The sequence below is a fragment of the Mercenaria mercenaria genome, chromosome 1 (assembly GCF_021730395.1).
Source record: "Mercenaria mercenaria strain notata chromosome 1, MADL_Memer_1, whole genome shotgun sequence".
Taxonomy (NCBI): Eukaryota; Metazoa; Mollusca; class Bivalvia; order Venerida; family Veneridae; genus Mercenaria; species Mercenaria mercenaria.
Genome location: NC_069361.1, coordinates 66,328,585 through 66,340,602, shown reverse-complemented (window position 1 = coordinate 66,340,602; position 12,018 = coordinate 66,328,585). Strand labels below are relative to the sequence as shown.

At 36.1% G+C, this 12,018-nt stretch overlaps 1 protein-coding gene across 2 annotated transcripts; it reads left to right on the top strand.

Annotated features, from left to right (window-relative positions):
• The first annotated feature begins 10 nt into the window (after positions 1–10).
• LOC123535389 (uncharacterized) lies at positions 11–11,613 on the top strand. 2 transcript variants are annotated; one of them, XM_053549810.1, is made up of 4 exons: positions 11–2,156; positions 5,500–5,631; positions 10,418–10,553; positions 11,410–11,613. In XM_053549810.1, exons 1-4 carry the CDS (start codon positions 59–61, stop codon positions 11,591–11,593), a joined length of 2,550 nt encoding a protein of 849 aa, XP_053405785.1. In that variant the 5' UTR covers positions 11–58; the 3' UTR covers positions 11,594–11,613. The 2 variants fall into 2 exon arrangements, 1 of the variants encoding a protein (XP_053405785.1); XR_008372040.1 differs by lacking the exons at positions 10,418–10,553; positions 11,410–11,613 and adding an exon at positions 4,437–4,559 and having other exon boundaries at positions 5,500–5,622.
• The last annotated feature ends 405 nt before the right edge of the window (positions 11,614–12,018 follow it).

The following is a 12,018-nucleotide window of genomic DNA, read 5'->3' as shown; positions in this document are numbered from 1 at the left end:
TCAGCAATGTCAAACGCTTGCGCAACTAAGTTTAGCTAATAGCGATGGACCTTGCTGTATGTGTTGCCAAGAAGACTTCTGTAACAATATCTGCAACCAGCACGCAAGTACCACTACTACATCACTTGCAACAGCCTCAGCCACGACACACATATTAAGGCCTGTGTTAACTTCTACAGAGAAGTCTATTGTAACTATGGTGACTCCAACGAAACGTTCGACAGACAACGCAATAAGTACTCTAAGTACTGTGTTGATATCCAGTACTTCGAATACAAATACAACAGGAACTCCAAAATCTACAACTATTTCAAAATCAGGACCGTCATCCATCGTAACGACTTCAGTAAGCGTTCCAGATAAAACGACAAAAGTGTCATCAACTTCCGGAGTAGACACAACCAAACCAATGACTTCGACACATAAGTCGAATATTACAACGTTTTATCCACATTCTACTGACAGTGCGAACATTTCGAAAACATCAACAGCAAAGTCTGATATTTCTTCATCTCACGCTGTGGGTACCTCAACAGATTCGCCTACGTCCATAACAAAATCAGTACCATCGTCTATCGTAACAACTTCAGTAAGCGTTCCAGATAAAACGACAAAAGTGTCGTCATCAACTTCCAGAATGGACACAATTATACCGATGACTTCGACACATATGTCGAATATCACAACGTCTTATCCACACCCTACTGACAGTGCGAACATTTCGAAAACATCAACAGCAAAGTCTGATATTTCTTCATCTCATGCTGTGGGTACCTCAACAGATTCGCCTACGTCCATAACAAAATCAGTACCATCGTCCATCGTAACAACTTCAGTAAGCGTTCCAGATAAAACGACAAAAGTGTCATCAATTTCCGGGGTAGACACAACCAAACCAATGACTTCGACACATATGTCAAATATTGCAACGTCTTATCCACACTCTACTGACAGTACGAACATTTCGAAAACATCAACAGCAAAGTCTAATATTTCTTTATCTCACGCTATGGATACCACAACAAATTCGCTTACATCCATAACAAAATCAGTACCGTCGTCCATCGTAACAACTTCAGTAAGCGTTCCAGATAAAACGACAAAAGTGTCATCAACTTCCAGAGTGGACACAACTAAACCAATGACTTCGACACATAAGTCGAATATCACAACGTCTTATCCACACTCTACTGACAGTACGAACATTTCGAAAACATCAACAGCAAAGTCTAATATTTCTTCATCTCAGTTAACTTCTACATACAATTCTATTGTAACTATGGTGACTCCAACGGAGCATTCGACAGACAACGCAATAAGTACTCTAAGTACCGTTTTGACATCCAGTACTTTGAATACAAATACAACAGGAACTCCAAAATCTACAATTATTTCAAAATCAGGACCGTCGTCCATCGTAACAACTTCAGTAAGCGTTCCAGATAAAACGACAGAAGTGTCATCAACTTCCGGAGTAGACACAACCAAACCAATGACTTCGACATATAAGTCAAATATTACAACGTTTTATCCACACTCTACTGACAGTACGAACATTTCGAAAACATCAACAGCAAATCCTAATATTTCTTCATCTCACGCTATGAGTGCCCCAACCGAATCGCTTACGTACATAACAAAATCAGTACCGTCGTCCATCGTAACAACTTCATCTAGCGTTCCAGACAAAACGACAAAAGCGTCATCAACTTCCAGAGTGGACACAACTATACCGATGACTTCGACACATAAGTCGAATATCACAATGTCTTATCCACACCCTACTGACAGTACGAAAATTTCGAAAATATCAACAGCAAAGTCTAATATTTCTTCATCTCACGCCACGGGTACCTCAACAGAGTCGCTTACGTCCATAACATTTAACAATGCAAGCACAACCTTGCATTTGTATGACCAGTCGACCCGACAAACTTCTAGCCTAAGAACAATGACATCATCTTTTGAAACAAGACAAGGAATGACAGATGCAACAGAAATCACTACATCACCTGTAACATCAACCGTGTCTGTGCAAACGTCAGTCACTTTAACAAAAAACGTCCCATCATCATCTCAAACGTCATTAACTAATAGTTCAACACCAGTACAAAATACGTCAGCCAGCACACTGAAGCCAGTGACGTTACCAAAAGGTACAGTTCTTTTCACTGCAGTCATAAATCTGGAAGAGTGGTCTTCTCAAATCTTTTATAAGGTTTCATCAGTACCTCTCGTATGTTTCTACCCCAAATCTTTGTTCGCGCTATCATTTGATGTAACAGTTGACTGAATTGTAATTGTTGCAAAGCAATTTTACCATGCCAAGTTTAAGTTCTACTCATCCCGGTGCTAGAGGTCGTTGACGGTAGCATGCGTTTCCGCTAACATTCAATCAAACCAAGCTAGCAACATTTTCATTTCTACCGTGCGATATATGACCATTTTGTTTCGATTTGCCCTTAAACCCAACTCACCCACTCATGTTCTTTCTGATTTCTGTCTAAAAGCATATAGATGGACGGATACAATATGATTTTCTCTCCATCTGATTCACAGCTTAATATACGAGTTCTATTGACTATCTATTTAGATAAAAATTTGCAAAAGTAATGTGACCGTAAATTGGAAAATTCGAAAAGAGAATTAATCATCCGAGTATTTCCGAACATACAAATACTATTTCCTCATTAGTCATTACAACACTTCAAAATAAATTAAGTCAAAAAAATTAAATTAAAAATCATAGTTCGTTTGAAAAGTTGCATGTACAAATTTATGATAAGAAATAGATATTTATTATAATACCTATATGTCAATATGTAATACCCTTAAGCTTTACATTGATCACTGCTCATTTAATATACACTTTAAAGATGGGGTATTACCGATAAAATGCAGACATGCAAAGTGCTCGGGGTGAGCTATTGTGTTCGCTTACCGACATGCGCCCGTCCGTCAGTCTGTCCGTCCGGTGGGTCCCTTGTTTAACATTGACTGATATAGTAAAACTATTTAAGAGTTTTCTTGTCCAGAACAAAAAGGTCAAGGCCGGAGATATTTGGTATTTAATATTGCCTAGTGGTCAATAATCAAGTTTGTTCAAATAATGACTCTGGGATCAAATAGACAGTTTTTACAGTTTTTTTTAGGGAAAAAAAGACCATGAGACTCAGAGCTTAGGTATGTGGCATACTCTAGTAATTCTCTGCCAAGATTGTTGAAATCGTAACCCTGGGGGTCAGTATTGGCCCAGTCCGGGTTGACCATTGTTTTACTTAGATTTTTTTTTGAAGCAATGGCAAAAACAGGTGGACAAAAAGAGTAACGTGTGGTACAGTTTTCGATTCTCATATTGAATAATCTTAATCATGACCTACTGAATTACTTTTCCGTTTTTGAAACTTTTGATACAGATTTCAATACTCATCTTGTTTATTCTTTATCTTGACCTACTGACCTAGTTTCTTCGTTTTGAAGCAACAGCAAAGAGATTAGGACCACCTGTATCTTTTTTGTAACATATTTCAGTAGTTACCTTGAATAATCTTTACCATTACCTACTCACCTGGAGTTCTGTTTTTGAAGCTTTGGCAAAACAATTTGTTCAGGCAAGCAACTAAACACTGGAGAGCGATATAGAGCCATCATGACCTTTTTGATTAATGAAGAAGTATCACTTTTATCACAAAGTAAATAATTTGCAATTTCAGAGACCCCTGCCCAAGAGGAACAAAATAGCGTTTAATAGATGCTGAATACAAACTTTATGTTTATTTAATTTTTACGATATAATATATAAGAGAAAGTTATATAAATGGAATCGATTTTATTTGTAATGGTTTATTTTCATGTTCTGCCAATTGTATGCCAAGTTTCGATATATGGTCTTCTAAATATTTAGAAGTGAACATGGTTTATACTTCAGCTTCTTGAGCCCCTGCTTCCGTGTACATTTCCTTGCTTTTAACTGATGTTTTATTGTGTCCTTAAACAAAATTCAAAATGTCAAATATAGCATGTATGAAGCTGATACAATTGTGCCGGCGATTAATTAGATAGTAAAGCAGTTTGTCTGATATGTACGCTTTGTCGCAGAAAAAGCTTTTGTTTTTGCCGCCTATGCTCAAACAAAATCAAATCGAATTTGCTATTTTTGTTCTTTGGTTGGGTTCCATGCTTCTCGCAGATTTTATCAACTGTATCAACAGCAGTCTAAGTACCGTGAAGCGGCCTTGGACCCGAGTTATATTTTCTGGTCCACTGAGATCATTGAGTCCAGTCAATGTTAATGGATGACATTCGATGTTTTTAAACAACAGCTCCGCTTATTTTAAAGCCGTTGCCAACGGACATGAAAAGTGTTTACCTTTCATTACCTGTCTTGAACAGACTCAGTCAAATCAAGTCTACTATTGTTGTTGCTTTGCTTCCAGGGGATCTTTTCAAAGATTGATCATTATAGAATTATAGAACATAGAGGAGCACACTTATTTTCTAAAGATGCTTTGCTACCGCTGCTTGAGTAAACGTTGGTCGGTTTTATGGTTCTGTGTATGGTAAGTGCTTTATATGCTTTATATCGTATCTTGCTTTTGTCTTTAGATACAGCTTACGTGTCATATTTTGTGCAATGTCCGTCACCAAACTAATCAATTTTTAGATGCTTATTTCAATATAGAGTATCATCATCAAATGCATTTTACTTTATTAAACATGCAATTAAGTTATGTATGTAGAGCTATCTCATAATTAAATATCATACCGCTCGTAATTTCATGGTTGTTTTTTAAATAAACTGCAAGTGCTTTAGCGGTTCTATTATATTTATATCGTCATTTCCATTTCAACTGTCCGTTTTGGGGCTGTATTACGTTAAAAACGCTTTGCCACGTAAGAAAAGGCGTGTTAACAGCGCATAAGTGCCAAAAATCTCTTGTTTAACACTTGTTACAACACTCGTCCGAAACTGAAATTTTAAGATAGAATTAAGATTAAAAGTTAACAAGATCCAGAATCGTATGCCAACATAAATCAAGTTCTGATTAACTGTTGAATTAAGAATAAGTATAATGTATATACAATTTATGATAGAGGTAGCCCTTCCGAACGAGTTGTACGTTATTGGTAATATATTTATTGCTTTTATTGTAAGAACTTGAGAAAATATATATCCAAAACGATAATCCGTTCTCAACGAAGTGAAAAATATTTTGACACTAAAGTAAAGTTCATTATTCTCATAGATTTTCTTCAAAACCCCATGTCGACACATATTCTGCATTTAAGTAGTTGGACATGTTACTTTTATATCTAGCTTTTGTCAAGATACTTTCGTCCTACTTTGTCTTAACTTCATACATTATTTTATTGGTTTGACAGGACAAACCAGTCCTTTTATAACAGCCTCCTTGTAAGAATCAAACACGTATTTCACCTGCATTTACAAAGTTGACACCGCCGTTACCACTCTGTACAACAAATTATTATATACTACAGAAAATGGTACAGCATATAATACAGTTTTAACGTACAGACCACCCCCTGTGACACAACACTCGGTGCAAACAACGCAAGTATCTATAATAACTACTACTGCAAAACCTCCATATACAATTCCACCGAAAGCAGGTAAGTTGATAGCGAATCATACAATTTGTTCAGTTATGATCTGGTATGTAAACAGCGAAGCTGGTGGTTACTTTGCATTTGTTATTAAACCACCAACTATTGTTATCTCCCATTGTTTTCATGTGAGTTTTCAAAATATATATTTCACGAATGCCTTTCGTAACGGATAAAATGTATTTCCTAACTTAGAGGGAATCGCTTCAGAGATAACTGTTTTCAGGTGTATAAGGTAGCAGGGTAAACTTACATTCGAAAATTTTGGGCATGGTCAGGCTAACATGTAGCGAGTCACAATCAGGGTGGCCATTTTATAAATTGCGTACATGTTTAATGCTTTTAATTAATGGCAAGATCATGACTCTCATACAAGAATACAGAGCTATCAAAACGAAAACATTACACCATCCATTAAAAATAGCATGCCAAAATCATCAATTTTGCACTTTTTGAACAGCCTCAGCAATGATCCCGCTGCAGGAACAATGTCCAATTTTATTGCATTTCTCAATTTAATAGTCTCTACTGAACTACAGGATATAAACGGAATGGGGGCACGTCCATCTCGTTTTTTTTTTTCTACAAAACAGCAAAAATATTCCTGAGTATCGATCGACATGCACGGAACCATTCCGTGATTTGAATTTCCCGCGCCAAGGTGGCTCATCGATTCATAAAAAGCTAGTAGCAGTTTGTTTTACAACTGACATCAGAATTTTACATGTATCGACTGTTTAAATTTTTTATTAGGAATTAACAATCATTATCTCTCACCTTAAGTTACAGACATCCAAAATCACGAAGTTCTAGTTATTACAAATATTGACGGGGACCAAAATTCGAAGTGTACCCTGCTGTCATACATGTATACATATTACACTGTAAAATTTATTCTCTTTCCACAGAAGTTTCGTATAAACAAACATCAGTCTTCTTTGTAACGAATTACATAGTGTCAGTACTCTATGCCTGTCTTATAGATGTCTCCCGGCACTGGTACCAGAAAAGAAAGAAAACGTAACTTTATATGTTATACCCTTCCCGTAGGTATACTATAAGAACCATGGTCATGGACGGGAAAATATACGAACCCATTTCAGCCTAAAGCCAGTTCGGTTAACATTGAACAAGTGGTAAGGTCACACCAAATTGATGTCTTGTTCTTCGGATTTTTTTCAAAAATATTTGGGGCGAGCAAGCGAAAAAAAAAATTATTATTATTTTTTTTTTTTTCAAATCATCATTTATTGGTGCGAGCGAAGAGCGATGAAATAAAAAAAAAGTAATTATCGCTCGTGTCATGTTTAACACCAGATAAAGTACATTTCCATCTATATTGTATGACAAGCCGAAACAATCTTATTATTGGTTCTGTAAAACAGCAAAAATGTGTACAAAATGACCTTATTGGCTGATGTTCTAACAACAGTTTCGGAGAAAAGACTCTTCACTGAAATGGGACTTGGACGTAGTAAGTTAGGAGTCCGAAAATACATTTATTACTGGATATTTTATTGTGTTCCTCTGTGTAAAAGGCACATGTGGCAATTAGTGGCTGAATCTTTGTCCTATACATACTTTCAATGGGTCTTCTTTATTAGTATACTTAAGTGGACATGAGAATATTGCCAGGAGTTTCATGTTTGAAAATTATCTTTTGAGTTAGGGTACCTGGTTAGAACTTTATTCAAACTAATTTCACTTGATCCTCGGAATATTGAGATTAGCTTTTCATATGCGGAACATCTCCACTCGGTTAGGTTGCCCGACAGAAATATAAAACAATCATTGATGTGACCGTCAAATTATTTGGAATAGTTTGAATTTTTTATCACGTGTTTGCATTTGCAGGGGACATCAATCATTTTACATTGAAAATGCAGTTTGTTTTAAACATAGTTACTAACAATTGTGATATTACTTATTTTTTTCTTCTCTGATACTTCAAAGGAAAAGACACTCAATACTTCAAAGAAAAAAATGTTTTTACAAGCCGATACTCACTTTTGGTTTTCCATTTCGCCATTTCTTTGGTGTCTTTCCTTTTATTAATTGTAGTATTTTTCTGGCAGTCCCACATGAATTTGATCGTTGTCCAATTATGATATACAGACAACAAATCTCGTACATGTGATACGCCAGATTTTTCAACATCTGTGCAGCGTTGTTAGTGAACGTAGTTTTACGTGATTATTCCCAATGTTCAGCTTTAGCTGCTGTAATTTCTACTCAGCTCCAATCCGTTTACAATACTTGTTATCACTACCAACTTATTCCAAAGATTATTGTCTGTTAACTTGTATATTTTTTTTCTAATTCAATTTTACACAATTTCATTCTTGCAGGCTGCCATTTTCATGCGTCTGCTCACTTTGATGAAACAAAACCACTACCATACAGTTAAACTTGTATTGACAGTAGTAGATATGGACGGTCGGCGGGTAAAACGAAAATAAAAGTACTGAAAATGACTTTTGTCAAAAAATAGGGTCTGTGCTCCCATAAACTAGAAAATTAAAAAATGCTGGCCTAAATTACAAGCTAGGTGCTTTTAAACTTCAGAATTTCCACCTTTTTTTCGTTCCTACTGATTTCGACCCAGTGCAAAAAATACGCCAGGTGCCGGCGGTCAAAAAAAAATCAAATTTTTTTTTTCATTTCCCGTCAAATTGGTGCGGGAAATCCGACGAACAGGTAATCAATTTGGTGTGGCCTAACTTATCTTCTGTTGTGTACCGGTCACGTTTCTTCAATGTTTCTTTGAGAAACAACGCATAGTTTATAGATTTTTCAACGTTGCAGAACAAAAACTTGGTTGAACTTCCCTGGTGAAGTTCAAGTCTAGATTACAAAACTATTTTGATTGGTTGATGTGAAAACGTATGTCAGTCGTCGTTTAAGTGGCAGGGGCCAGTTACGCATTTGGCCCGGGTACGTTTTTTAAATAAAATAATTAGATGTACTTTACAGACATATATATTCAACTGGTTATTTATGATGTTTATAGAACTAAGGATTCCCGCGTACGAGTAATTATTGATTTAAATAAATATTTCTTGAATCGATTTTCCTAGCTCCGTGTAGACGACCGGATCTAAAATCTTACCTGAGGTAACGGAAGTCAGACGAAATGGAAACGGTTATCCATCCATCCATCCATTCATCCAGATTCAGCTCAGATTTGCGGAAAAGTAAACGTTAAGAGACACTTTTCTTCCCACCATTATTGTCGTATGGGCAAATGCTATAAATATACATGTGTTTTAGGTCAGTCATTTGCGGATAATAAGGTCGCGCAAGGTGTGCATTAAGGGCCATTTCTGCCTCAAAATTAAGTGTCCTGAAACCGGCGTTTTACTCATTCTTATTACAGAAGCAACAGAATCGGCTGGCTGAAAATGTCACATAATGAAGTGCTAAGTATATGCCATACATCCGCTCAACACTTGAATCTATCAAAATTGGATTTTTTAATGATTTTTTCGCACTGGTATCAGCTCAGATATGTGGAATTTTCAAAACTACACGTGTATGCTAAGATGTGTATATTCAGCATTTATGTGCAATATGAAATAAATAAACAGAACAAATGTATACTTATGCATGACTTCAAATTCAAAATCATTTTTAAAATGAATTTCATTCATCAATTCGAATTTTATTGTAAAACTGTATATATTTTGCATTCTGGTTTTGTTTATTTACATATCGCTTAACAAGTGTGACTTCTAGACCGGATGTTTATTAGGGAAGTTCATGCAAGTTATTTTCTGTAATGTTGACGAAAGCATAAAATATGTGGAGTATCTCTGCAATATCAATCTTTGAGATAATTTGATTGGTGCATGATGGAAGATAAATTACCGCTTGTTCAATATGATTGGTACCCATTCACCGAACTGCGCGTTTTAGGTGAGAAATGTACGATTGAAACGGGTTAGTGCACTTTCCCGTTCATGACCATGGTTCTTACAGAATACTAAGAGATAGAGTATAACATGTACTGTTGAAATTTCTTTCTGTTCTGGTGCCAGTGTCTCCTGGTTGTCACAGTGGTGAAATGTGGTGATATTATTTTTTTACCATACCATTAACAGTAAGATTTCCAAACTGAATGAGAAACTGACAAAATGACTGTTATTTCAAGGTAGATATAATTCCTCTTCTTTTTACCGGCTCTGCCCAGATAAGAATGTTTAAGGCACAATTATAACTGTCCATGAAAATATATTTGAAAAATAAGTTTACTCAGCTGTGGAATGTATTGAACGGCATCTTTCAAGAAAAACGACTTTTGTATGTGTATTTGAAATGCTCTATTATAAGATTCTTTCACTGGTTGTAGGTGCAGATGGGAATTTCCGGTCTCGAGGGTAACTGTTTTGGCGGTTACGAGGCTCCAGCCGAGTGACCGCGTAAACAGTTACCCGAGAGCCGGATATTCCCATCTGCACCTACGGTCAGTGATAGAATCTTTTTCTTGCATACAATTTTCAACAAAGAAGAGTAAAAATCAATTCAATTTTTTTTTCTTATAGCACCTTTTGTTATAGTTGCGTATTAACAAAGCGCGGGAACTTTACGTCCGTAAACAGAAAGTAGGTCATGACGTTACAGAGACGAAAACAACGTAAGATTTCCTGTTTTGTTTTATCATCTGCATCCCCGTATGGTATGCAAGAAAAAAAGACATTTCACGTGAGAGAGGGTGCCAAGATGCTTAACATGAAATATGAAGCTTTTATATCAGTTATGTATTTTTAAACTATATTATTTATTCCGCTAACAGTTATGTGCGCAGTGTGCTCGGGACCGGACTTCCTCTGTGAAAAACTGTACGAGATCAAGCAATGCCTTCCTCCGAATAATTACTGTGTAAACAAACTTGAAAATCATAAAGATGGAACTAGAAAGGTTACCAGGGGGTACGTATTTGTGTTTCTGACTACATTGTTCAGAAGCATGATCCTTATAATCACTTTTCGTTTCATTTATAATGATTGTTGATGCCATTGAAATGTTTGGCAGGTGTATTGAGTTCATCGCCTGAAAAAAGTGCGAACAGAGATATGCGATAACATTTTGTTTAAGGGACAATACCCTGAATGAAACAACATTATGACATTGTCATTCCAACGTCAGTGTAATAACTTTCAGCCACTTTTTGTGTCCTGTTTCATCACTACAAGATGTACATTATATGATCAGTTTATATTTTTTCGTAGGAATTTTCAAAAATGTATTTAATGGCAATAAATATTAAACCAGTTGTAAACACCAGTTGTACTGAATAATTTCATTCCATATGACAGCGCCATTATATCGTTAGACCGATTAAGGTACAGTGTTCATGTCCTTAAATTTGTTCTTTAATATCATACACGTTCAATATGGTTTTATTTAGCGTACTTTCCAGATTTTATCAAAATAGGACCAGAACAAAGATGTATGAGCATATTTTCGGATATTGTTTGAACTCCTTTCGTATTAATAATTGTGATACAGACGGGACATTTCACTTAATTAGAAGGTATGGTAGACAGTCTGCGCATCTAACAGACTTATTATTTGGAAGCAGATTATGTACAAAAAAATTCTACTGTTTACCCAGAAAAACAGACATTAGTGACCCTCTCCTTCCCCGCCCCCCCCCCCCTCCCCCCATCACCACACACACCCGTGCGAATTAAAGGGCCCTAATGGTGAAGAGTACATCTCTTTGATACAAAATAGTAAATCCTCGTGCAGTTTTATTTTCAGCTTTGCTATTTCTATTTTCAGATGTGCTGATTTCCAAACATGTTACCGGGACTGGTTTTTAGGGAGCTCTGACAATGACAAATGTAGAAATTTCGAGCAGAACAACATCGTTACTTTAGAATATCAATGTACTTATTGTTGTATCCATGATAACTGCAGTGTTCCAATCAGGCCGTCAGATGCGTCTTTGTATAAAGATTTATAATAAAAGTGTATTAAACAGTATTGTCCGGAGTAAGTTAAATACTGATTTGGTTACAATGTTAATATGGAATCGATCCTACCATTTTTTGTCGCGAAAATCGGGATCGATCCCTCTACGGTAACATGCGAAATATACAGAATAATATAATTTATCAAATTAAAAAATGTGGTCTTTCGGCACGTGCACAGAACGTCGGACTTCGTATTTTTTGGAAGAATCCGCTTTTTCCTTGTGCGTAATAAACGTCCACATAACTAGTCCGAACCGCAACGTCTTGCACGTCAGTACAAATATATGCATGCAGTATTGTTTTTTATTCCAAAATCTACCTTTAAATTGATACAAAGGCAAGCTGATGGACTGTAACGATTCCCGATTGAGGCATTGCTTTATTTCATTTTATAAAAAGCCCATGCATTTTTAAG